The following is a 25358-nucleotide window of genomic DNA, read 5'->3' as shown; positions in this document are numbered from 1 at the left end:
GGGCTTGGAGGAGTGGGAGAGGGTGTTGTTTAGGAGGGGGCATGAGGGGGTTAAGGGGGCCAAGGAGTGGACTGATAAGGTTAAGAAGACATGAGTTGGAGGATTTAAAGATACCCATGAGATGCCATGAGGCACTACGCGTCTACGAACACAAATACAAAGACATGAGCCATGATCTTCAGTCAAGTCACAAGAGGCTTCACACTTGAAAGAGGATATTCAGGGATAAAAGCGTGCATTTCCAGCACGGTCTATTACTGACTCCGACTCCTACGCCTTGAAGCCAGCCGAGGTTCTCCTATCCGTAGGCAAACGGTACTAATCCCATCCAACCGCTCAGTAATCTTCCAACCGAACGGAACGACAAGCCCGGCATTTCCCAGCATGCCCTTCAGATACTGCAAAAACCCCATAATAGCTAGATATATCTCCCTGAACACCATTTCCCAACCCTTCTAAGTACCCAAGAAACGCAACGCTGAGCGCTAGCAGTTCCCGATGAAAACGCCATGCTCGGAAGCTCACTCATCCTTTGTCGTGTACAGGATAGAAAATTGTAAATAATAAAAAATGCAACCGACTCCTCTTTTTCCTCTCCTGGGAAAGTCTCCCACCAGTTACCGTACCCGGCCCAGTATGTATCGTAGCCACGCGACGAAGCACTTTCGATCGCGTCGAGAATAAACGTATAGGTGTCGCACCGCTCAAGCGGTCGAACCTCGTTTGGCCGCCCATCTAGGGACACAGCCAAGTTTGAAACGTATCCACCAGTTTAGTCTGCCAAGGGACTCGCTGAAAATAAACCAGAGAAAAGGTTGTAAACATCGACGCCATGACGGTAAAGAAAAAGTGAAGTTGAAGAAAAGTGTAACAAGAGTTGAAAGAAATAAGAAACAGCAGCAATCATAAAGCGGACTCTCCTAGAAATCATTATGTGTGAGAAGGCAAGTCGAAACATTAGCAAGAAGATCCTTGCTATAGAAATATTTGTGCGTGTTCACCAGAACGGCACACCGAGCGGAGATATCAGTCTGATGGAGCCATTATCGTATCGACTCATCTTGGACCCGGGCTCGGACGCGTGGCTTTTTTTTGTTTTTTTTAGGTCTTCTTCTTTATGCAATCCTCATCCCTGGTGGCGCGAGGTGCTGAGCGACTCGACTTTGAGATCGATATCGGTATAGCACGTTAACCGGTGGAGCAGGGACAACAGCGATGCTAGAAGTCAACCTTCATCATCGTTGCTCATGCTCCAAAGATTCAAGCTGCCCAGAGGGCATTGTCAGTCATACTCATGTGAGACATGTCCTGAAAGTTGGCAGGGGTGATGGTGTTGGTAGATGAGAGATTGGAGCCGTAGGCCGAAGTAGCATGCTCGGAGAAGGCATAGTTATCAGCAATGCCGATGGGGGACCCGTTGAAGGGGGAGTAACCAAAGTTACCAGAGGCAGATGAAATGGGAGCGGGAATGCCAAGTTCACCATTGACACTAGCCATCATGGCAGGGTCAGCAGCGCCATCGACGGCAAGATCATAGCCAGTCTCCATGTTGAAGGGTGCCATGCTGCTACCAATGCCCTGGAACATGTCCATCTGAGGAGGCATGCCAGAACCGTCCATATTGTCGTCGGCCATCTCATCAACATCGTCCTGCTCAGGCATGGGAGAGTCATTCAGGTCAACTTTGACCTTCTTCTCGACGAACCAAGCCTTGAGGGAATTCATAGGAGGCCAGTCACCACCGCCTTTACCGCCTCGCTTCTCATCACCGTTAGCACCCTTCTTGCCACGAGGGGTCTTGGGCTTGAAATGAGTGCGGCGAAGATGAGCAGCGGCGTTGTAGTAAGCACCGTACTCCTTGCCAGAGACGCATGCCTTGCACTTAGACAACGGGTTGACGGCCTTGACATCGCTCTCAATGCCGACTGTAGCAGGGTCACGGCAGACAAATTTCTTGACAGTGCCCTCATGCTTGGCGTTGACGTGACGGCGAAGCTCATGATCACCTCGGAAGCCATCGGGATGCTCAGTACACTGGGTGCAGTAGACCTTGGGATGCTTAGGTCGCTGGTAGTTGCTCTTGTTGACGGGAAGCTTGGCCTCCTTGTTGGCAACGGCAACAGCCTCAGCCTTTGCTACCTCCTCCTTGGGCTTCGGGGCGAGTTGGAGGGTCTTGCCTGAGTGAAGAACACGCTCACGGGCTTCCTTAGCGCGTCGCTCGAGGTTGGAAGCATTTGATCGAACACTGGACATGCTGGTGTTGGAACAAGATCGCTCCATATCGGTGGACTCTGGCGATGTCATGAAGGTGTTTCCGTTGGAGTCGGTGTACTGCATGTTGACAGCGGAAAGGTTGGCACCGAGACCGAAGAGGTCTTGCTCCGAGTTGAACTGCTTGCCAGTGGGGTACATGTTGACAGAGCTGGGAGACAGATCGGGAGCAAAGAGGGCATCGGCCTGGGACTGCGAGGATTCTAGGCGCTCCATACCGACGCCATAGCTGTCGAAAGAGCTATTCTGACGGGTCAAAGGGCTAGCAGCCTCAGCAGCAGAAGGACCAGAAATCATTGACGGGCAAGCGGAAGACATGGGATAGCTGGACGGAATATTTGACGAGAGGTTGCTGAATGAGTTGTCAGGCACCATGTTATAGGGAAGTCCAGAGTATGATGCGTCGAAGTTTTGAGGGACTTGAGCTGTCTCTGGCCACTGTTTCAAGAACTCGTCGGGGTCCATGCCGATGGTGAGCAGAGGTTGGTTCTCCTGGACGCTGGGCAGTCGATCCGAAACACCGTCGAGAGGCAGATTGGGTGATTCATTTTGAGGAGAGTTGAATCGATCCATGGAAGCACTTAACGGAGCTATCCTGTTGCCGGTCTGTGAGAAAGGCATGTGAGATTCAGAACGATTTGAGACACTGCGGCTCATGGGGAGAGCGGAGCCAGACTGTTGAGAGAAAGCTCTCCTCTCACGCTTATGAGCCTGAAGGCCATTATGTCGTTCCTATCGAGATTATCAGAAAGGTTGAATGGAGATGGCACAGGGCTTAGGATGTATTACCGTGATGGCAGACTTTACTTGGGTGGGATATGTAATTGTAGACTTGCTACGAGAGAGACCACTACTTCGTGCACTTGAAAGGCCATGGCTAGGGATTTGGAAACCGGGCTGAGCCAGAGACAAATTTTGTGCGACTTGATTTAAGACTGTAGGATCTCCTCTGAACTGACTTTGCACGAACTGCTCGAGCTGTGAATTCCGCGCGTTGGCGGCTTCTAGCTGACGTTGTAGCTCCTGAACAGTATTGGCGTTTTCTAAATTCATTCTTTTGAAGTGAACAGTAGATGTTGCGATAGTGTTTTTTCTTCTTCTTTTTTGTTTCTTGCGAGGCGAGGCGAGGTATTCGGAGATGGTATAGCCTTGATACGATGAGATGTTCTGGTGTAAGTAAGGCGGGCGGGTTCTAGATGCTGGAGAAGAGAACTGGAGCGAGGCGATCTTATTGAATGGTTGAGGGGGGACAAGATAAAACGGCTTGCCACAGGCGAAAGATTAAAAAAGTGGGATAGTAACGAGTAGTCGAGGACAGACGACGAGACGAAGAAAAGAAGGTGAATGAGATGCGGATGGGATGGAGGATTAATAGTGAGCCAGGATCGAGAGAAGAGGCGGCCAGTCGTTCAGGATGAGGCTTCCAATCCCCACTCAGACCCGACAGGGATCATGGCAGGGATCTTGGAAGGATATTCAAGGGTGTTGCGCTGCGGTGTGTGTAAGGTTAAGGAAGAAATGTCGCTGTAGGTGGTCTCTGCTCTGTGGGTGGGCGGTCTAATTAGGCTTGGCCTGGCTCTGGCTGAAAATGCAGTGCAGTCACTCCAGTGAGTGCATGCATGGGTGTGTGATGATGATGATGTAGCGTGCGTCTTTGGTGGTGTGTTTCAACAGACTGACAATCAATCAGTCAATCAACCAAGAAGATATGGTTGTGTTAGGCAGACCTCGAGCTTTATCAAGATATGTGATTGTGCCCGAGTGGTCTGATCAGACAGACAGACATCGAGATGAGGGGATGAAAAGAGACAATATCGAGTATCAACACAATTCAGATTAGATCAGATTTGTCGTTTGTGGAGATGACGATGATGATGGTTCTTCAACAGATCCAATGCCGTTGTTGTTGAGATTGATTGAAACAAACATGAAAATGGGATGAGACGGGATACGAAGTGGACCAAGCCAGTATCAGAAGGGAATGGTGGAAGGCACAAAGGCACGCGTGACGACACCTAAACTTAGCCAACCCACGCCAGCTCACTGACACCTCCAGCTCCCGCTCCAGCGCGTGGGCATCTCCTTTTACAGCGTTGGCCCCCACTGACCAGTCACCAACGGTCAACTGCAGACCACTAACGGAATGCTCGGTGGCCGCTGAAGAAGCTCCCCCCATCGGATCTCCTTGGGACCATGGCACCATGAATGAAGCTAATAAAACAACCCCCCGCGTAGCGTCTCATGCCAAAAAAAGAAGAGAGTCAAAAGAAGCCAAGTCGACCCGATGATCCCTGTCGCTGACACGCCCGGTGGATGTGAACGTTGTTAGAGTGGCTGCGATTGGCGGCTCAGAACACTCTCTGCCCAGGTCTGGCTTGCTGCGACCACTACAGCGGCGTTTCTGGTTGCGCGTACAACTCATCTATGCCATGCCATGCCATGCCATGCCATGCTATGCCGTCCACGAGATGCGTTGAAACGAGGCATCTTTTATCGCAAGCAAGAGGCTCAGCTGCATCAAGAGTGGTGGGCTGTGTCTACCAGTCTGTTGTTTACTCGGGCATTTACATCGGTACTTGGGTCTCTCTGTCTGTGCTTGATTCCGATAATCTAGGACTTTCCCACCTACAAGTCAGACAGACGGCAAGCCGCATATCTTCTGACATCTCACCTCTCTCTTTCAGTTCCCGACGGCCGCCTCTCAAACAAGTCTACGTAATTAGCGGCACAGCATCATCATGACAATGAGAAAACAGAAGGAAAAAGAATTCGAAAACTCACGAGAAAGGAGAAAAGAAGAAGCAACGTGGTACAAGACCCTAACTTGAAGCTTCAACGCCATGACGGCATAGCTGTAATCCTGGCCGGCTACAGGGTACGCACTATGAATCTTGGGTAGGAAAAAGCAAAAACATGGCCAAAATGCCTACTGAGATGTCATGGCGCATCCTCCAGAAAACGACTGTGACAACGTTCATACCGAGCGGGCACCATGGGGAGGGCGGATCTGATCCGACACGAGAAGCGCAAACGAATTCCCAACCAGGCAATTCAATTCGTCTATCTTTGCAGTCACTCACTCAAAGTTACAGCACAGCACAGCGCAGCACATAACAAGCGCGGTGTGAAAAAAACATGTCATGCGCTAACCCGCTAGATTCTCTGACCGGCTGTACGCTTCTGCTGTCAGTTCCCGGAGAGGGAGGACACGGACACGGATGGAATCAAAGTTTGTCAGTCAGTGTCTGTGTCTGTGTTGGCTCTTGTTCGTTCTGTTTTAGCTCGTTTGAAGATATTCCCGACGAGGGAGGTAATGTAAGTTTGATGAACATTGCAAGAAACGTGATGCCCATGAAATGAAGTAGCTATTTTCAGCAATGAGAAACACACAGACGGGAGATTAATGAAATTATCTCGTAGGCGAGATCATCATCTCGATTTCTACGGTATTGCGCAGAAGCTAATTCCAACAGCCGGCTGGCAGCGGCGGGACATACGCTGATCACCAATCTTTCCTTGCTTCTCAAACTGGGCGTTTCCACCGGGAACAATAATGTGCCGCCGACGTACGTGTTAACAAAGACCTCAGCTGAGAAAATAAATGAAAAAGAACCCTAGATATGACAAAAACATGGGGTTGAAGAGGGAAAATGTTATCGATTTCTCCAGATCCTCAGGGGTCGTTTCAATCGTGACGAAGATATTCCTGATATGATTTATTTTCATCGTTTCTACAACTGAGCTCTCACAAAAAGGATGCCATCACCAGCCATGTTCCAAACGGGCTTGGTTTCATTCTCCAACGGTAGAGTTGAACCCCTGTAGGAATAAGCCCGCCCACACTCCATCTCCTCTCCTTTCGCAACCCACCACTTTACGCAAAACGAGGCAATCAATCGCTGAGACGGGGCACTCATCGATTGGCTGTCGAGCGTGGTCAGGCACACCCACTACCCATCTCGATTGGCTCCCGCGGTCGCATAGAGTGAGGCGGACGGACGGCGCCATCCATCCATCCATCAACGTTGGACTTGGACCGCACCGGACGGGTTAGAGATAATCCATCCTTCTTTTTCCCGCAGTGTGTGACCAGACCAGATCAAGGACACACCATCTCTTTGGGTTTGGTACGGTTTTGCGTCTGAGACTCTGACTACGAAATAACCTCAATGCAACATACCAGGTGCCCTTGCTCCAGCGATGATGATGATCTTCTTCGGATGCTAACACCACCGCAGTCTAGACCTAACGATCTTCATCACCCAGCATCTGACAAAGTTAGCTGCTGTCTCCGTTTGGTTGGGGAATCGCCCGAGCATTGTGTGTCATGCAGGCAGGCAGGCATTCTGATTCTACTGACTCGAACCTCAACACCTTGGCGCTATCTACATGCTGCCGTGCTCTAACAGAGACAAAAAGGGAACCGTAGCAATTGGTGCTCGTCCATAAGTTCCCGTGCTATACATAGTCTGCAACCCATCACGAAATTTGTATCTGCACGGAACCGTCTTCCGGCCTCAATAGTCTCAACCTTCGTAGCATTTTCTCCGAGATAACTTCAGAATCTTCAGACATCCGCTAACTAAAATGTCTTTGCTCGTCTGTTTCCTTGCGTTGATCATGCAGGCTCAACCCCCGTCTCAACTTGAAATTTCGTAGATCATTGATGGAAACGTTCCATTGATAGCTTCATGGCCGTGCGAGCAAAGGCGCATGTGCAAAACAATGTCCCCATCTCAGACTCATTTGATGCGTTGGCACTTTCTTGTTGATCTGACACGCATGCGATGGGCACGTGCGAGTTCATGTGCAATCTCACGTTATTCGAGTCAATGTGCGAGATGAAGAGGCTGAAAATGCAGTTTAGATACCTAGATAACAACAACTTCAACTGCCATTGCAGGCACTTCGCTAATACGTCGCAGCACGGAACCTGGTTAATGACCATGCTAAACTCAATTTCCCCGGTCTAACGGTTATAGAGAGTTCAATAGCGTGTGATAAGAATTTCATTCCCGATTCTACATACAGTGTGATTGTACCGGACTCAAATCCCGACTGGCGTTGGATCTTTTGTTTCAACTACCCTGCATCCTCACATACAAATTCATAGCCCGCATATTGCGCGTACCTGATGCCAAAGCGTTGATACTAACCCGAAATACTAGGCCAATGGCATTATAGCCAGGAGTTCCCATGCTTGAGACATTCATTCAACATCAAACCCGTCCCTAGGCGCATGAGTAAGTCCGACTAAACAAGCGTATACTAGGGCTGATGCATTGCGACGAACCGTTCTCCATACTACAACGCAAACTCCTGCCGGTAGTCGTCAGTTTGCGAGCCAACTCAACTCGGCACTCAAGCGAGACATAAAACTGGGATCTTCAATAGACCAAAGCTCAATATCATGCCATGATGAACATCTAGCGCTGTCCCACAGTGAAAATCTACGTCAGAAGAGACTAAACGTGAGGAGCGGCAATTTCTCCTCGCTGGGTATTCGCTGTCAAAGCGGTGCTCTAGCGGTCCGACAACTCACAGATCGAGAGATGAATCTCGTGAATCTCGTGGAGAAGCAAGACCCTTGAGTACCTAAGATTCCCACCGTTTGAGCTAGCAGGCCCTGGAGGAAAGAATTTCCACTCGACACGTGTTCAAGTCACGGGAGTTTCTCCTGAACGCCGGTTCTGCTCCGAAGCGAGGATGTTCCCAGGAGAGGCACGTGTTGATGAGTCTGTGGTGTTGATCATTGATGGCATTGCGATGCCATCCTGGTAAAGTCGCAAGGCTCAAGATTGTATCTTGGATAAGGTTAGATTGTAATTCGAGGAATTATTAGTCTGTAGCTAGACTAAACTCTGCTGCTTCGACCTCATCAACAGAGTCTGATGAAGCTCTAGAAGTTGGTGTAACGTAACAATGAAGCTCGACTGATGTCTATGCTTGTGCTTCTGCATAGATTCGAAATTGAACCTCCATATCGTCTCACCGTCTCATTAACATTGACAGTAATTTGTAACGTAATTCTCAGGAGACGAAGAGAAATGAGCTGTGATGTAATTGTCAGCCGCTGTCATCAACGGAGATATTAATAATAGTTCCAAAACACAAACAAGCACTGAATTCATTCTCGCGGCGTCACCGATACTCGGCCCCTCTTCGTCTCCTGGACTCCGGAGTTTTCAGACCGTGAAATTGTCCCTGCTCACCGTATCCGGAAGAAATTTGTCGGAGAACAACTGGATCCTCCCCGTCCGCGGTGTCTCTCACCTTTATCTGATACCGGTAAAATATCGGCTTAGTCATGACAGACCTGGGCTAAGGTAAACTCCACAGCTCGGCTCATCATGACACCTCTCCCACTAACGCTTGGCAACCAGTAGAGCGGCATTGCTGTTACTGCTCTGACGCTTCATTTTCTGCGCTGGCACCTTTTGAGCTCTATGTGAGCTATCGCCGGCAAATCACGGCATAATGCGCCGCTTCAATTTATTCTTGCTGGCGACTGTCCAGCTTGCTGGAGCTCGTTCCCCGGGCTTCAGCATCCACGAGGACTTGTTGACGTACCCTCAGGTAAGCTACCCCTCGTCGACTACCTTGTATTAAAGCTCAACGTTCTGCAGTTCGAAGTAGTTTTTGATAGTCAATACATTTCCGAAAAAGATGCACATTCGCTACTCGATAGCCAACATCCTACATACTCTGCCGATTTTGCGCAATCAACACTTGATCAAGCTCGGGAAGCTGACGAGCGCGACAATGAAGCCGACAACCGGGGCCAAAATGGCCCGTCGCATACATACGAAATTATGAAACTACCTCCCCACGAATACCTCTGCTCCATCCCTATTATACAACCCCCCGAACCCGAGAACAAGACAGCGAATGAGCTGGCCAAGGCCGAAGAAGCACGCGAGCTTACTCGCGCGACAGCAAGCGGATGGGAACTTCTCTCACAACTCGAAGACTCATGCCTATACTTTATGTCTGGATGGTGGAGCTACAGTTTCTGCAACAACAAGGAGATCGTCCAGTTCCACGCCCTCCCATCTATACCAAATGGCCAGCCTCCCAAGCGTGACCCCAACACCATGGACTTTACGCTTGGAAAGGTCCCCGCGATCCCCGCCAACGCTGCGCATCAGGCAAAGTTGAATGGCATCGAGAACCCACCGCCGGCGGAGCTGCAGGTCAAGGGAGACCAACGTTATCTGGTACAGAGGCTAGAAGGTGGAACGATCTGCGATTTGACCGGTAGGGAACGGACAATCGAGGTTCAGTATCATTGTGTGCCCGGCATGAAGACTGACAGGATCGGATGGATCAAGGAGGTCACGATCTGTGCTTATCTCATGGTTGTCAACACACCACGTCTCTGCAACGACGTTGCTTTCTTGCCTCCTGAGGAGACTAGAGCGAACCCCATTTCGTGCAAGCTCATCGTCGGCGAGAATGACCAGACTCCTTTACTAGACCAGGCGATCCCTGTGAAGGAAGCTGAGGCGGCACAGGAGCCCCTGAAGCAGGAGGGCGAAGAGGCCAAACCCGAAGAGGCCAAGCCACAAGATGCAGCAAAAGAGCCCGTTAATATCGGCGGTGTTATCGTAGGCGCCCGCAATGTCCTCTCCGGCGCCGACGAAGCAGGCAAACCACCCGCCAAGCTCTCTCCTCCACGAAGCTACTTCTCCAACACCGACACCGACGGCGAGCGCTTTATCGAAGTCGTCGCCTCTGGTAAGAGCAAAGAAGACGGTGCCGAAGTAAAGCTTCTCAGCACCGAAGAGCTAGAACGCCTCGACCTCAAGCCTTCCACAGTGAAGGACATGACAGAGCGCATGAAGAAGCTCGCAGGAAAATACGGGTGGAAACTCGAGCTCGTAGAGCTTCCTGGTGGTGAGAAGGAGTTGAGGGGGTATATCGATGCAGATGAGGATGAGCTTGCTAAGAACAAGGCCAAGTTGAAGAAGGAGAAAGAAGCGCTGGATAAGGCCAAGGCTGAGAAGAAGAAGGCTGAAGGCGAGGAGGAGGGGAGTCAGGAGGAGTTCTTCAAGAAGAAGGATGAATTGTAAGATGATGATTAGAAAGATACACGGCGTTTTGGGAGATGATTTGTTATCTCAGAATCTATAAGCGTTACAAGCTTTGCTTTACCTAGTTCTGACTGGAGTTTGATGTGATGTGATGGTCTTGCTAGCCAGTTGATGCTCTCGGTTTAGCGATGTTTGGCCAACCCTTTGGATGCCACATGTCATGTGAACGTGGCAATGATACGGTAAATGTGCCCGGCTTACCTGATATCTATTGGGGCGGCAACGTTCATGATTGTGCTTAAGATGCACATTGCTATTTCGGGGTAGTTATTGAGAAGATTGTGATTTGGATGAAGAAGACGTTTTCTCTCAAGATGAGACAAGACTACCCTCAATCGTGCAGAGTAAATCTGACCAAGACAGCGTTGATCTGATATTGAGATGTCCCTGCATTGCATGGAATTTTGCAATCATTTGCTGAAACATCTAAAGCCGGTTAAGTGACCGATCTTGGGTTCGCCGTGGTGACTCTTGACCCTATATCTTCTCTTGGGACTCACTGCCAGTTTCTGCCTTGATGGAGGAGTTAAGAGCTACTCTCAAGTCAAAACTGCCTTTTTGAAGGTACATGATCACTATGTATTGCCTTTATGGCATGTTCTATGCCAGAAACAGATCGTTAACCATCTGCAACTTTACGCACTTCCTTAACGTCCATTTGAACTTCAGTCAGCCAGTAAAGAGAACCGACTCAGTATCATCTCGGCCCACGGTCACAGACAGATTGAGGAAGGGAATTCCCCTCGTTGGCGTACGCTAGGCCAAAATAAACCTCGTCTTCTTGGATGAATACTTTGCTTTGGCATGCTCCTCGATTACAAACACTTCTTCCAGACGACTCTTGAAAGAGACTCTTCTGCCTTGAGGGTCTCTATGCTCTCCTCGCTTGCATTTGTTGAGATAACCGGGAAAGCGTACTTGGGCAAGTGATGGTGTGCGAGGATGATCTGAGAGATCTTCACATCGAAGTATGCCGTCACGAAGTACGGCCTTGGCAAACACATTCGCGCCCATTGATTTTGAGTGACTAGACTGCTATGCTGTGATTGAGAATTTATCACATCCGATTCTCTTCACACCCTCAATTTTCTATGCGCCCTGCGCCCTCCGTGACCAAGGATCCGAATGTCTACGTCAAGTCCTTTGAGTGACTGTGATAAGTGTGATGATCCCCCGCTAGCCCCCAAGAGTGAACTACCGTGTTTGAGATAAACGAGAAGCGTGGGACAATGTCTCGGTAGTCTCAGACAAAGTGATCAGAGGTATCTCTGCTCATCATTCTTTACCGGAGGTGGCAAGCACATAGTCGTGCATAAATCCGTCCAACTTTCCAGAAGACACGGTAAGTTGCCGGGGGGCAATATAACCAGATTCCACTTCGACGAAGTCAAAAGAATTGTCATGGTGATGACGATGCTTGCGGCCGGGTATTTGCAGTCAGCTGGACACACAACTGCGTGGCAAGGGATTTGGAATGCCGCAGTCATACAAGTCAGGCGCCATGTAGTTGAACAAAGAGTAGTTCTATGGATGGTCAGTTATTTAGTTCATGGCTGAACATCTTGGGTGTAGTTTGCGGTCTAGATCTGATGCAAGGTACAGACCAGGAATACGTTAGCCGCCATAGACCGCTTGGAAAATGTTTGCTCTTAATTGCACCATTCGCTGCTCAAGATTGTACGATTGAGTTGCGGCCAGCCAATAGGCGGTATGCAGACCTCAGCCGTTGAAGCCAGGGTTCCACTTGGCGCAGATATAAACGAGAAGACTACGGTTTAGAAGAACTCTCTCGAAATCCAAGAGTTTCCATCTGTTGAATGCGGTTGATACTCTCAAGTCTGAGCGTCTCAAGTCCCACGGCAACAGCGGGAATGGCTTGAGTGAGACGGCCTGCGGCAATCGGAGCAAGAAATGTTGTCTAGATCCTGAACTAATTCCGTCAAAGGTTTAAGTCAAGTCCACTACTTTGAGTTTGGAGGGGCAAGTTTGGGTCGCGACGGGACGGAGTTTTTCTTTGAAGCCTGAAGCTAGCAAACATTCTAAGCGGACCGATGCGTACGGATTGAGGACGGCTTCAAGACCGCTTGTTTCATGGTGCAAGATTTCTCCTCTGGTGGGTTCTTCGCAAGAGCTAATACGAGATGGATCTTAATAATTGGGTGATATAGTTCTTGTGAGTGATAATTGATGCGGGTAAGACCAATAACCCTTGAGGGGGTTCAGTAGATGCTGGTTCAGTGGCTGATGTCTAGGACAACATGAAACAAACAATTGGAGGGATTAATTAATAATGAGTCTACGGAGGTAGGGGAGGAAAGAAAACTCAGGACCTTGATCCTAAATGACAAAAAGACTTAGGTAGATTTGCATAAATTTAGGATGTCTTTTGCTGAGTTTATTTTGCACCCTATACTAAAGTCTGGTGTTTTCTTGCTTCCCGAGGGTGAGTGAACGGTTTGCTCCCTGCTGCATGTTTGTTCTCTCTTATCAAGCCACATCCGAAAACCTTGATCGTTTAAGGAAAAACGTCCTCCCACAGAAGCAAAGCAATTGGTCACATGAATTCGCAGTCACAATCACAGCAGACGAAGGAAGCGAAGCGCCTGAAGAGAAAAGAAGAAAAGTGACGACATGGGTCAGTTTTCTCCCCTGCTCGGAGCACGGCCCGCCCGCCGGGACCCGGGGGTTCATGCTCCCCAGGCCGGTGGAACTGTCTATGATTGGTGACAAAGTGCTGGAGGTGACGGGCGGGGATGGGAGAGGCTGTTAGTGGTGTGAGAGTTCTGAAGTGGTTGGTTGTGAATAAGATTGAGGGAGAGAATCTGACATTGACTGACATTCAAGGTTAACAAAGACGATTGATTGATTCAATGGCATGAGAGAGAGATGAAAGTCGAGATTAGATGTCATGTTTGCTCTGGTAACCATCCTGTAAATAAACAGCACAGGCCAGAATCGGGCTTTAGATTGGTTCACGTGCTCAAGAATGCAATGTCGATTAAAAACAAGGCTCGTAAGCATTTCAGTCCTGTCCCCCACTCTTCAGCCGGTAATAGGTACCGTAAAAACGATCCCTGGCCATCGCGTTATGTGTCTTACACCACACGTCGACACGTAAAAAACACGTCCAAGGATTCATCTGTAAATTAAGACGCGCCCTTTCACTGCCACTGCCACTGTAACCCTACTCAACCCAACTCGGCAGAAGTGAATCTAGCGTTTTATGTCAAGGGCTAGCTCGCAATACCCCCCCAAGACGTCCCGGCACTAACACGCTAATTCTGGTGCCTGACTTTTTGCTATGGCGCTAATGCGGGGGTACCCTTAGACCCAACTCTCTGTGCCTTAGTCTCTCAGCGGGTGGTGTCCACTGTGCCATTGCCTGGAATGAATGAATCGATTTGGCTGAGCACCTCGGACAGAAGCAAAAAAGTTGACTTGGAGGGTTGCCAAATAAGACCATTCTCAGACATACCCTTACACAAACCAATTTTCTCTCCTGTTTGTTCCTCTCTGTGATCTTCGCAACATCCACGTCTTGTCTTTTTTGCTTTCGCCCTTGCTTGTGAACCTAGAGATCGCGAGATTGGATCGACGTCTACTCCGTGCGTTATCTTTGACCCTTACGCATTACGTACCCGACGTACCTTTCTCCCTTGCATCGACAACCTCCTGTCCCTTACTCCCCACCAAGACCACGGGAAATCCGAACCTCCACGAGCCCAACGATTGCCATTCTCTCCCTCTATACATCCTTACTCTCTGATCATCGGCCTTGAACCTGTTTGTCCAACATCACGTCACCTAAGACGCTCTCTATCGTCTTCGGTTGTCATACCCTCCTGACGTAAACGAACCGAGATTGTGCATACTCCTTTGCGACAATTGTCTTTGTTGGAAAAGCATTGAAAGCAGAGCCTGAACGTACTCTATAGGCCATCTGCAACCGACCGACCACAAACGCAAGACAAGCTACGCCAATCATTGTTAAAGCAGTATCTTACGCATCTAATTCGCTTCCTGCGACAATACCCGAAAGCTGTTGGGCACAGTCCGCGATGAAGTGAATCAAGCTTGCTCATCGTGATCTAAACCCAAGACACGCGATCAATTCGATATGCCATAGACGTCTCGAAACTGTATCCGATCACTCTTTGTACATCTAATATCTGTTTGCGAAACTGAGCTTGCCCTTTGAGGTTCAAGCTGGACTGTTCCTCTGCGTTTGGCTACACTACCTACGAATTCGATACCCAATCCGTCTTGATACCTAATACCCTCACATCGTCCCACGATGGAACGACCCCCTTCGCGGTCTTCTTATGGAAGAACCGCTTCTCGATCCTCTACAAGCACAACCAATACCAGAGCTACAATGCATACCGCTCATAGCGCTTTGTCTTCGTCACAAGCTCCTGGATCTCCCAATCTTTCTCAATCGCAACACTCACACCGACTGTACCATGCGACTTGTCAAAGACCATCCAGTACCATTCCCCGAACAACAACGCGGACGCCACGCTTGACTCGAGAGGCTAGCAGCGAGTCAACACGGCAAACCGTCATATCATCATTCCTTCAAGAGAAGCTTCAGCAATCGCGCATGGCTGAGAGCGACCGATCGACGACATGGTCACGCAGCACTGATGTCAACTCTTCAGGCGAGTTTAGTCGGAGCCTTGGTTCTCCTATTAAGAATATGGAGGCCGATGGACGACCTAATTCTGCCGCTGGAAGTGAATCCAACAAAAAGAATGGACGGGGGGTAAAGGATATGGAACAGGTAGGATAATGAACATGGCATACTGTTGGAGCTGGCTAACATGAAGGCAGGTCATATCATCACTTCACAAGAAGAACTTTGACCTCAAACTAGAACTGTACCACCGCCGGGAACGACAGAAGGCATTGGAAGACAAGGTCGAATCCCTCGAGGTGGAAAAGTCACGAGCTGAAGAGATGAACGACCACCTTTCTCAAGAGTTAGAGAAGCGCGATAAGGCAATTGAGGAGGCTGTTGCTATGATCGTGACGCTCGAAGCCAGACTTGAGCAATATACCAAAGAACGTTCCATCATCGAGCAGCTTGAAGCCGAAGGACAATACGCCGCACCAACATTCGACCCATGCTATGAAGATCCCAGACCGGCCACTCAATCGCCGGATATGATGAAGCAAATGGGAAGTGGCAAGGCCATCAATCGCATGCCGAGTTTCCTCTCCGACCACAGCGAGACAACGGAGAACCTACGAAATGTCTATCTTGGTACCAGGGGTAGCATTCTCAGTCTTGCGCAAGTCCCTGAAGGCTCTAATGAAGCTGATAACGGCCGTAACACAGCCCTGGGCAGCCCAAGCCTGAGCGTTTTGAGCGAGAGCTCTTTTGTCAGCGTGTATGGATCCAAAGAGCATGACAGCAGTGGCATACAAGATGTGGACGAGCCTCTTGCTCTTGATGGTGCTGATAGTCTTCCAGCTCAGGCTAGTACTATCAACAGGCCAAAGACGGCCTTTGTCAAGTCGCATGCCTCACCTAATAGATCAACTCGATCGAACTCTCTCTCGACTCATCAAGCGCAGTTTGATTCGATCAATAACGTAATCGAGTATAACTCTCCTGCACGAAAGAGTGAGCGAAGCTACACTTCGAAGAAGGTGGAAGAACGACCTCAAGGTCGGGATAGGGATGGAGCCGATGTGTTTACTGGTCGTTCTGCTATGCCCGTCAACCACCGACGTACCAAGGAGGAGAAGCGTGAATCCCTTCGAAGAGTCATCACAGATGCTCCTGGTGGTGTCAGGCTACATGATCAGAATCTGCCACCAACGCCGGACACCATTTCTACGTCAACCTTGCGACGGTTCCAGAATTCCAGTGACACATTGTCCAAGCATCCCACAATGCAACGAAGCCACGGTGCTCTTTCGGAGACATCTGACAATGAAGGAAGCATGGGAATGCACTCGGGTGTTCAACTACAGGAACCCATACGTGCAGTCAAGGCTTCGGCTCATATTATCGATCTGAACAACAGAGCTTACGCCGAGAACCGGGGAAGGTCTATCCAGCGTCCCCGATCCGCTGACGAAACTACCATATCGAACCGACGAGGAAATGATTGGGATAGCGATACCGACGAATCAGACGTAGATTCCCTCGATTCGAGCCTCGATATCTGGATGCGCGAGAGCGCCAAGCCTAATAAGAACGGTGGGCGAACCTCGCCTGATCTGTTCAGCTTTCCTTCGAGCGCGACCAAGGGTGGCTGGTCGATGGAAGCCATGTACGGCGCTGGAGGTGCAAGCATAGGCACCGACTCTGAAATGATCAGAAATCTATTCCCCGTCCAGCAGGAACTCTTCTCGGCCTCACTGCCTCCACCACCTCCCAACAGACGATCGAGCCTGAATGCTCAGACAGTAGCACAGCTCAAGATCTCTAACCCCGGTCGTCCACCTACCAATCCGAAAGCCTCTAAGTCGGGTCGTAAGAAGGGACATCAGAGGAGGAACAGCGACGACATTCAGATGAGAGCGGAAATGCAGGCTCAAGGACCGCCTGCCGGGGAACAGAAGAAGAACCATTATCCACCCATTTCAGGCCAGCCAGCTCAGAACAAGTTCGCAAAGTTCTTCCGCCGATCGTCAACTACTGCCCCGTCCCCGACTCCAACGGAGACTGGACCTACTGAACCACCAAGCAATGGACTCTCCTCAAGCGTTAATGGCGCATCAGGACTTCCGCCATGGATCAGCCGAACGGGCGTGGCAGACGAAGACCGCGACAGTGCGACACCACCACCAATCATGCGAAGCTCCCGCCACGGTCGACATACCTCCATTGACGTGGGCGACGACTCCATCATGAGCCAGGAGCCAGGGACCCCAGGTACACCAAGGATGGACAGGGACGCTTCAGAGCAAGTAGATAGCCCCAGAGCGGGAGGCAAGAGAAGGTGGTTCGGTCTTAAAAATAAACAAGGCTAGGAGATTTGGATTTATCACGGCATACAAATTGCATACACTGGATTTCTTAGCGGGGCGTCAGAATGCTCACACGCACCACAGCCGAGTGCTGGCATGATGTATCACAGGCACAACACAACCAGGCGTTGGATTTTCTTATTCGTATCATGGGCACTGCGGTTTGTTTTCTTGGGCGGATGGATTGGGTGGCTCAGGCAATGGATCAGGGGCGTATTTCGGCATTAGCTAAATCATGATAGCTTGGGAGCATCAAAGCGAGTTTAGCATAGATTGACAGAATCAATTCACACATTCAATGAAGGCGGCGCATGTCACATTTTATGAGGAGCAAAGAGTGAGTTTAACTGAACTGTATTGAGTTCGTTCTGTTTCGCCTTGCTAATACTAGCAGTTCATCATTCGTGCCTCCGTCAAAATGCCTCCCTTATGTTCGGGCCGTTGTAAAACCAGTGTACAAGAAGAGAAAGTCGTTGAGTTGTCGTGGTCTCATGAAAAGATTGTTGGTGTTTAAACGAAAACCCAAGTTCCCTTGCCGCGTCCAATGTCCTGGGGTCCGATGGCCTGCTCAAAGGCAGCGGGGGAGACGTCAAGGTCGGTGTCCTTACAGGCCTCGCAGCGGCTGTACCACAAATGTTAGCAGTGTTCATGATGGAAGGGAGGTGGTAGAAACTTACTCGACGACAGTGAGAGTCACGGTACCAGCATCGCCCTGGAGGGTGATGGTCTTGCCACAGACATCCTGAGTGTCGTAGAGGTTGGCACCGACAGCGGCGACCATGTCGTCGACGCCGTGGGTTCCAGCGCAGGCGCCCTGGCCGGGGGTGTAGAAGGTGATGTCGCCCTCGGTGCGCTTGACAGCCGGAGCTGCGAGGACGAGGGGAAGAGCGAGAAGGAAGAGCTTGGGTAACATCTTGAAAGAAAAAGATTGTTTTGAGCTTGTGGTGTGGAGAGAGTGTGATGTGTGTTGAGGGAATGTAATGTGCTTGAAGGCTTTGAGTTGTGTGGCTTGAAGGAGTGGAAGTTGTTGATGATGAGGGAGAAGGGAAGGTCATGAGAGGAAAAGAGAGGTCTTATATAGCTGAGATTTGGTGGAGAGACAATGATTCACTGCCCTCGCGCCTCTCTATTGTGTTGGTGGAGGAACAATTCGCATACCGTAGCGCGCTCTGATTCATTTGAACAGCTGGCAGTGATTCACTGCAGCACGCGTGGTCTACAGAGAAGTTGCGCGTGTAATTGGATTGGGAGTTTCTGGGGAAGTGTTTCACTTGGTGGTTGTGGGGATGTGTCAATGTGATGCTGTGTTACAGTGTTTACATTGACGTGTGGGGAGGTTGTGAGGAGGAGGAGGAGATATAGAGGGGAGAATATGATTGGGATAAGAGTGCTATGATGTGAATTGGCTTTGGAGTGGTGCTGTCGTGATGCTCATACTCGTGAGGGTGATGCTACTCTAACTGTTTCTGAGATTGGAGGCTGAACCATTTCACATTGTGGACAGAGACATTTCAATGCCTATATTGGATAGAGCCGTGGACTCAAGAAGCAGAGTACACACAAACTTCTCAACTCTAAAAGCTGACTGACCAGTCCCTCTTCTGGCATCGGGTCCGGATCCGAGTTCGTGGCTACACTGCAATGCATCAACATTGGTGGCGGTTAAGACTCCCTCATTCACCTTTACCGTAGAGTATACGATAAGATTGACGCGCGGACAAGTGACAGCAATACCCATAGCCGAAGACATTATACGAAGCGAGCAATAGGCGTCACGATAGCACCACCTTCTGGCACGACATCCACAGCATTCACTCTATCAGAGATCAGCAGAGCTTATTGAAGGAGGGGCAGTCGCGGTGCTGCGTTGAACAAAGGGACTTGGAGAGTTGTTAGAGCCTTATTTGCGGATTGAAATGTGGTGCGAGAAAGGACTTGATGCTGTCTGACAGATGGAGAAAAGGGTCACTCATGAAAGACCAGGGAAACGTGGGAGCGATCGACGATTGTCCGTCGTAGTGTGTGTGTTGAGCTGTCCTGGAGCCTCGTGGAAGCACAATCCTCAGCTCTCGTTTTGAGAAGCTGGGGATGTTGATATAACCATAACTCATGGCTTGCCACGCCTTCTATTATTGCATTCACACATCTCGTGGAGCTTCCCCTTCGTGTTGGAGGGAGACTCTCAATTGGGCCTCGGTCCCTGGCATTAGATCCTCGCACAAGAAAGTTGTGTAATATGACGGCTTGCTCGCTCAGCTAATCAGATCGGAGAAACTGGAAAGTTATTTTAACCACGAAAACGGGGTGCAGATGGACTCGAGCAGAGGGTACATACGTGCAACAAGACTAGACCACTGAGTGACTAGAAATGTGAGTGCTCTAGTGATGCTAGAAGACTCAAGACTCTTGCATTGAGGGTTATGATACACTTACAAAAGAGACTGGTTTGTTGATAGGGGTATCCCTTGAAATTAGACCTGGACTCCTTCTCTGCTGTCTTCTGGATGCAATAAAGTATGAAGTAGGGAGAGAACGTGGTCTGAGTTGTCTCGGGAGAGAAGACGGGAAGTGTTGGTGGTACAATTGCTGACATGCGTGGTTGTGCTAGACGAAACTGGGGTTGGTGTCACTCTATTGGAGGGCCTCAGGGGACGATCGGAACATCGCGATACGCGTTGTTTGTTTCTTTTTACGAAAGCAGAGAGCTTGAGATATGCTATCACTGTGCATTCAAGTCTGGAGTTGGCGGAGGATGTCGTCGATGGTGAGTTGTGTTTGTATGCTTGTGAGGGTGATTGCATGCATCTATTTCACTGGCGATGTTAATTGGCAGTCCAGTACTGCAGTGGTGAGGTCTTGAAGAGCCTTTCGATGGGTTGAGGGAAAACGTGTACTTGAAACATACTCAACCCCGGCGCAGAGCTGAGTTCAGCTCTTGAACAACTCCTTGCAATCGCATCCCGTTATGCATGGATCATTTCCGCTTCCACCTCGTAAAGAAGCAGCCTCAATATGCGCAGACCAAGTAAAACGGCTGAGAATGAGACATCTCGTGTTCGCAGCAGCGGTCAACCCAAGCTTATAAGGCCCTCGACCTCCCAATAGAAGATGTCTCCAAGACAGAGCTCATACGCTTCTTCTTCTCGCCATGATGGTGTCCTTCCTCCTCATCTGCCTCCACGCAGCTCTTGCTCTTGCAGCCTCTACTTCACCGGCCAACACATCAAGTGCTCTTAACAACTGTCTCGCCTCCAAGAAAGTTCCCTACATCCGCCCCAACTCGGCCCAATGGAACCAAGAAGTTAGACCTTACAATCTTCGTCTGGCTTACACTCCTGCTGCTGTTGCCCTGCCTACCACTGTTGATCATGTTCAAGATGCCGTCAAGTGCGGTAATCAGTACCAGGTGCGAGTCAGCGCAAAAGGAGGCGGCCATAGTTATGGTTCCTTCGGCTACGGAGGTGAGAATGGCCACCTCGTTATCGTGATGGATTCTATGGACCAGGTTACGTTGAACAAGTACATGAGCTGTAACATCCAGGCCGGTGCTCGGCTTGGACATGTTGCTTCGGAGTTGTACAAGTTTGGTCAGAGAGCTATTCCCCACGGAAGCTGCCCAGGGTAAGGAACGCACCGTCATCAAGAACATACAAAGACTAACAGAGCTAGTGTTGGTATTGCAGGTCATGCTCTTCATGGAGGCTATGGATACGCCTCACGAACTTATGGCCTCACACTTGACACTTTCATCGGCGCCACCGTGATCCTTGCCAACGGAACACGAACATACGCTGCAGATGGCGAAGGCGGAGATAACCAACTCATGTGGGCTCTCCGTGGTGCAGGATCTTCTTACGGGATCGTAGTTGAACTCGACTTCCAAACGATCAAAGCACCTGATACAGTCACGCCGTTCAGTATTGAACTTGATTGGAACGAGAACCAAGCTGTCGAGGGACTGATTGCGTTTCAAAAGTTTGGTGTGAACGCACCGAAGCAGTTGAATATGCAGATCTACATTGGGCCTTCGGGACAGACCATTCAGGGTGTTTACTATGGAACTAGGGCGGCTTTGAATAACGCGCTCAAGCCTCTTCTTGGAGATATTAAAGCACAGATTTCGGCCTCGAGCACTGGAGGCTGGATTGAGGGATTGAAGGCCTATGCTAATGGCCAGAACCTCGATCAGAGACGCCCATACGACCAGGTCAGTAGTTGCACTCATGCTCATAATGGTTACCACTAACAACTTCATAGCATAGCACATTCTACAGCACAAGTCTCATGACCAAAGCCCTCACCCGAGCCCAGGTCAAGTCCTTCGTCAGGGCCCTCTTCGACAACATCAATGACCGCGACGCCCGGCACACATGGTACATCCACATGGATCTCTTCGGCGGCCCCAACTCAGCCATAACAACCGCCGGTTCCACCAACAGCGCATTCCCCCATCGTGACAAACTTCTGCTGTTCCAGTTCTCTGACCACGGAAACTACGCTAAGTATGCAAACAACGGCTTCACACTGCTCAAGAGATTCAGAGAGAGCATCACCAAGACAATGGACGACTCAGACTGGGGCATGTATGCGAACTACTTGGATACTCAATTGGAGAACATGGATGCCGCTGAGCAGTACTATGAACTGAACTTGGGCAGATTGAGGGAGCTCAAGAGAGCGTATGACCGGAATGATATGTTTTGGAACCCGCAGGGCATTCGGCCTGCAACGAGAGGATGAGAAGACCAGGGGGTATACTCCACTGGAGGAGACCGGTATTACCGTTCTTTGTACATAGCTTCAACTTAACTTTGTCAAATAGCCAGAACTGTACCGCACTGGACCCAGTGTTGTGGATAGATGTTCCTACTGTAGTAGTACTTCTTTGAGATGAGCATCGCATTGGTGACTGGTGGCACCAACTTCGATGTAATAGACGCTATTCGCAACTCACGTCGACCGCAACTGAGCTTTGGCCCTGCTGAAGACTTCTAGTGGTAGTTTAGGGGAAGTTTACACGATCTCTCACCAATATCTTCTCATTCAAGACCCGCGAGACAACTTCCCCCACATCGATGGTCTAACAAAAAATCAGGAGTCCAATTCTACATATGCCAGTGCCTTTCAGCATAAAAAAAGAACGCCTGGGATCAATAATTTAAGGCCTGTTTGAGCGAGAAGATACTCCAGAGTCAGAACTGCCACCAGCGTTCTACGATCTTCGAAGCGGGTCATGAAGCTTCTTCAGCGTTTGCACCATGGCGGGCCCGGAAAGGGGTACCCGATCTTGCTCATGAGAGATTGAGATATTCTTGTCGCGATGATTCTCGCATGTCTGGAATCGCCGACTTATTCCGCCCCGAAGAACTGAGCCATGAGAGGAGGGGTCCTACCAGACAAAACTCGCTCGAGAGCAGCAAAGCCAGCAGCAGAAAAGGGTGAAGCCAATACATCGTAAGAGGTGATGACAGCGGCGAAGGTAGGGCTCACAAGTTATCTCTGTTTCTTCTATACCTTGAAAAGAGTTATACTGTTTACTCAAATTAAATTTAATGTCGATTGTGTTGTAATCGGGTGAGATAGGAATATTTACGAGTATCAAGACAAGCACCCTGGATTTCGTCTGGCGGGTTACCATTTCTGCCATATGCGATCTCAATGAATAAACCACAGGGACTCTACTATGATGTCTCACACATTACTCTTGTTACTGTTGCGGAGACGAAACAGTGTATGCTGAGTTAGTTACTTGATATCCCTTATCCATTGCCCCCTCTGTCACCCATACACTTAACTCCTTCAAACCATCTTCCCCAACCACGTTTACAAATCTGGCTCCTATCCCCCTACCAAAGTATGGGGCATTTATGGGCTCTGGTTCCAGAAACCCGGATACAAACCACGATTCTACTGCAAATCTGGGACATGTACATCCCAAGGAGTTAAATCATGCCTTGAATATTACAATGAATCAGCTAAAGGATCACCTGCCTTCGTGGATCAAGCTTATAAAGACGGTTTTACTCTCACCCATTCTGGCCTACTATGCTGGACATCCATGCCCGATGACGGGTTCACCGCGCGTCTCCGCGCTCGGCTTCTCCCACTGGAAGGTTATTTTACCCTAATTTTTCATGCTTGTCGGCCGTTTATTACGGACATTTACTCTCTGAATTCGAAACCTGGCCGCGAGAGAACGCATTTTGGGACCCCCTATGCACCCATTCGCTACGTCCGATCTATCTATGCAGCCGTGCTTTCGATGTCGAAGTCTCTGTGACCCCAGGGTCAATACCAGGACCACTATCACAACTTCTATGGGACCGTCCCAGCCCTCCCGTCTATACCTCCTAGCCCAGATCTCTAGAAAACTGTCAGGCAAACTGTCACTGTCCTTCCACACTGGAGACTTTTCTAAGGTATCGTAGATGGTCTGGAGAGTGATTTTGGGTCTTACTTCAGCCTCATCATCCATAGGACGCTGAGAATAGACCAGCATGGGAGAGAGTGTATCCATCATTGAAAGCTTGGTCTAAGTAAAACGGAAAATGTTATTGATGAAAAGCAGTATATCCTGTCCTTCTTCACGGAACTGTTCTGCTACCATACCTAAGCTGTAATAATATCAGTGCAAGTCTAAAAAGCCGTGCTAATCGTGTTATAGAGCCGCAGTTTCCGCAGCTCGCCGCTTGTGCAGCCCAGTTGCCATGTGCCGTTCCAAATCCCAGTTGTGACTGAAGGATTTATTGCACGTAGTGCATCGATGTTTCCCACTTGCTTTTGCTGCTTGCCGCACAGCCTTCGCATGCTGTGCATAGGTTGATAGCGGGGCTAATGGCACATTGGCCACTCCTTTAGCATGTGCATCGGTCTCTAGATGAGAGGCAAGGGCAAATTCGTATTGCAATCCTCGTAAAAAAAGCGTTTTGGGTCTTTGGCCTTGCTTCTGACCCTTGCGGCGATGCCTAACACCTTTTGCGGGTTCTTTTGCCCCCATGCTGCCTTATCTGCATTAACACGCTTTACATACCCGGTCGGGTCTACAGCGCGCTGTTTAGCCCGGTATCTTCGTGACTTCTCCAAGTCGACCTCGTGAGCTCGCTCTCGGCGTAGAGCGGTGTTAATTACCAGAATGTCTGAAGATATATCCAGCCCACTTCGGATGGGTTCCTTGGAGCGTGAGGAGAACTGGGCGCTGCCCCGATGCATGGAAGCCTTGAGATAGGGTCATTGGGCTTGATGCTGCTGTTTGATGCGCAGACCAAGAACTGTCCCGAGAAAGCCATGAGTGATGGGTTGCAGTCGAGGGTTATGTGAAAGACTCCAGCGTAAATCTGAATCGAGTCGCCCAGATCTCCAGGTCCTTCCATAGGTTTGTCATGAGAAAGCAGTTTCTGTACACGGATCATACAATGTACGGTCCATTGAGTTGGTGTCCCTTGGCAAGGGCACCTGAGGCAGATCGATACGCTCCATATGATGATGGCAACTTCTATATCCCTGCCTTGTGAATACCGCCTATCGCTTGGGGAAAAAGAATGTCTCGCTGCTCTGGAGCGAACGAGATGCTCGTAGGTTTCTTATCCCGGCTGAATGACCATGTTTGGAGCATTGCCGTTATGGTTATAAGATGCGAACCCAGCGGCACAATTGATCTTAGACGAATAAACCGGCGAATCATGAGGTGTAGAAGAAGCCTGACCCTCAAAGTCCTCGTCTTTTCTCTTGCCAGGAGTCTGCAGGCGGATGAAAGTCTTCTTCCATTTGGCGGACTTGGTTGCGGAATGCCCATCACCGCCGGGGAAACGAAATGCAACCATCGTTGACGCTTGTGACGACGCAGGGGCCGGGATCGGAACAGCAAGTCGAGGACTCTACTCTTGAGGGGGAACACATAGGCCAGGACAACCAGTATCGTATCTAGAATCCAAGATGTTATCGCTGTCTGTCGTCGCCCAAGTGCGAAGGGTTTGTGTCGCGGCTCCTCATGAGATGTTAGCACGGTGCTCA

At 49.7% G+C, this 25358-nt stretch overlaps 6 protein-coding genes across 6 annotated transcripts; 3 read left to right on the top strand and 3 right to left on the bottom strand.

Moving 5' to 3' along the window:
- Positions 1-1260: 1260 nt before the first annotated feature.
- On the bottom strand, positions 1261-3324 carry FTJAE_92 (key lime pathogenicity protein; the record flags this gene model as incomplete). The annotated part of the gene is made up of 2 exons (XM_037356095.1): positions 1261-3003; positions 3061-3324. The coding sequence occupies 2 exons, from the start codon at positions 3322-3324 to the stop codon at positions 1261-1263; spliced, it is 2007 nt and encodes a 668-aa protein (XP_037212810.1).
- Positions 3325-8748: 5424 nt separating this feature from the next.
- FTJAE_91 (OS-9-like protein) lies at positions 8749-10343 on the top strand (the record flags this gene model as incomplete). Its single annotated transcript, XM_037355985.1, has 2 exons — positions 8749-8847; positions 8898-10343. The coding sequence occupies 2 exons, from the start codon at positions 8749-8751 to the stop codon at positions 10341-10343; spliced, it is 1545 nt and encodes a 514-aa protein (XP_037212809.1).
- A 4315-nt stretch (positions 10344-14658) lies between these two features.
- FTJAE_90 (uncharacterized protein) lies at positions 14659-17351 on the top strand (the record flags this gene model as incomplete). The annotated part of the gene is made up of 2 exons (XM_037355875.1): positions 14659-15147; positions 15198-17351. 2 exons carry the CDS (start codon positions 14659-14661, stop codon positions 17349-17351), a joined length of 2643 nt encoding a protein of 880 aa, XP_037212808.1.
- A 507-nt stretch (positions 17352-17858) lies between these two features.
- On the bottom strand, positions 17859-18261 carry FTJAE_89 (uncharacterized protein; the record flags this gene model as incomplete). Its single annotated transcript, XM_037355764.1, has 2 exons — positions 17859-17970; positions 18026-18261. The coding sequence occupies 2 exons, from the start codon at positions 18259-18261 to the stop codon at positions 17859-17861; spliced, it is 348 nt and encodes a 115-aa protein (XP_037212807.1).
- A 2235-nt stretch (positions 18262-20496) lies between these two features.
- FTJAE_88 (FAD-linked oxidoreductase yvdP) lies at positions 20497-22088 on the top strand (the record flags this gene model as incomplete). Its single annotated transcript, XM_037355653.1, has 3 exons — positions 20497-20969; positions 21018-21555; positions 21606-22088. The coding sequence occupies 3 exons, from the start codon at positions 20497-20499 to the stop codon at positions 22086-22088; spliced, it is 1494 nt and encodes a 497-aa protein (XP_037212806.1).
- Positions 22089-24221: 2133 nt separating this feature from the next.
- Positions 24222-25168, bottom strand: FTJAE_87 (uncharacterized protein; the record flags this gene model as incomplete). Its single annotated transcript, XM_037355543.1, has 3 exons — positions 24222-24563; positions 24611-24742; positions 24947-25168. The coding sequence occupies 3 exons, from the start codon at positions 25166-25168 to the stop codon at positions 24222-24224; spliced, it is 696 nt and encodes a 231-aa protein (XP_037212805.1).
- Between the last annotated feature and the right edge of the window lie 190 nt (positions 25169-25358).

Source organism: Fusarium tjaetaba, assembly GCF_013396195.1.
Source record: "Fusarium tjaetaba strain NRRL 66243 chromosome Unknown NRRL66243_c0000004, whole genome shotgun sequence".
Lineage (NCBI taxonomy): Eukaryota > Fungi > Ascomycota > Sordariomycetes > Hypocreales > Nectriaceae > Fusarium > Fusarium tjaetaba.
Note: the sequence above shows the minus strand (reverse complement) of the source record. Positions and strands in the feature narration are given on the sequence as shown.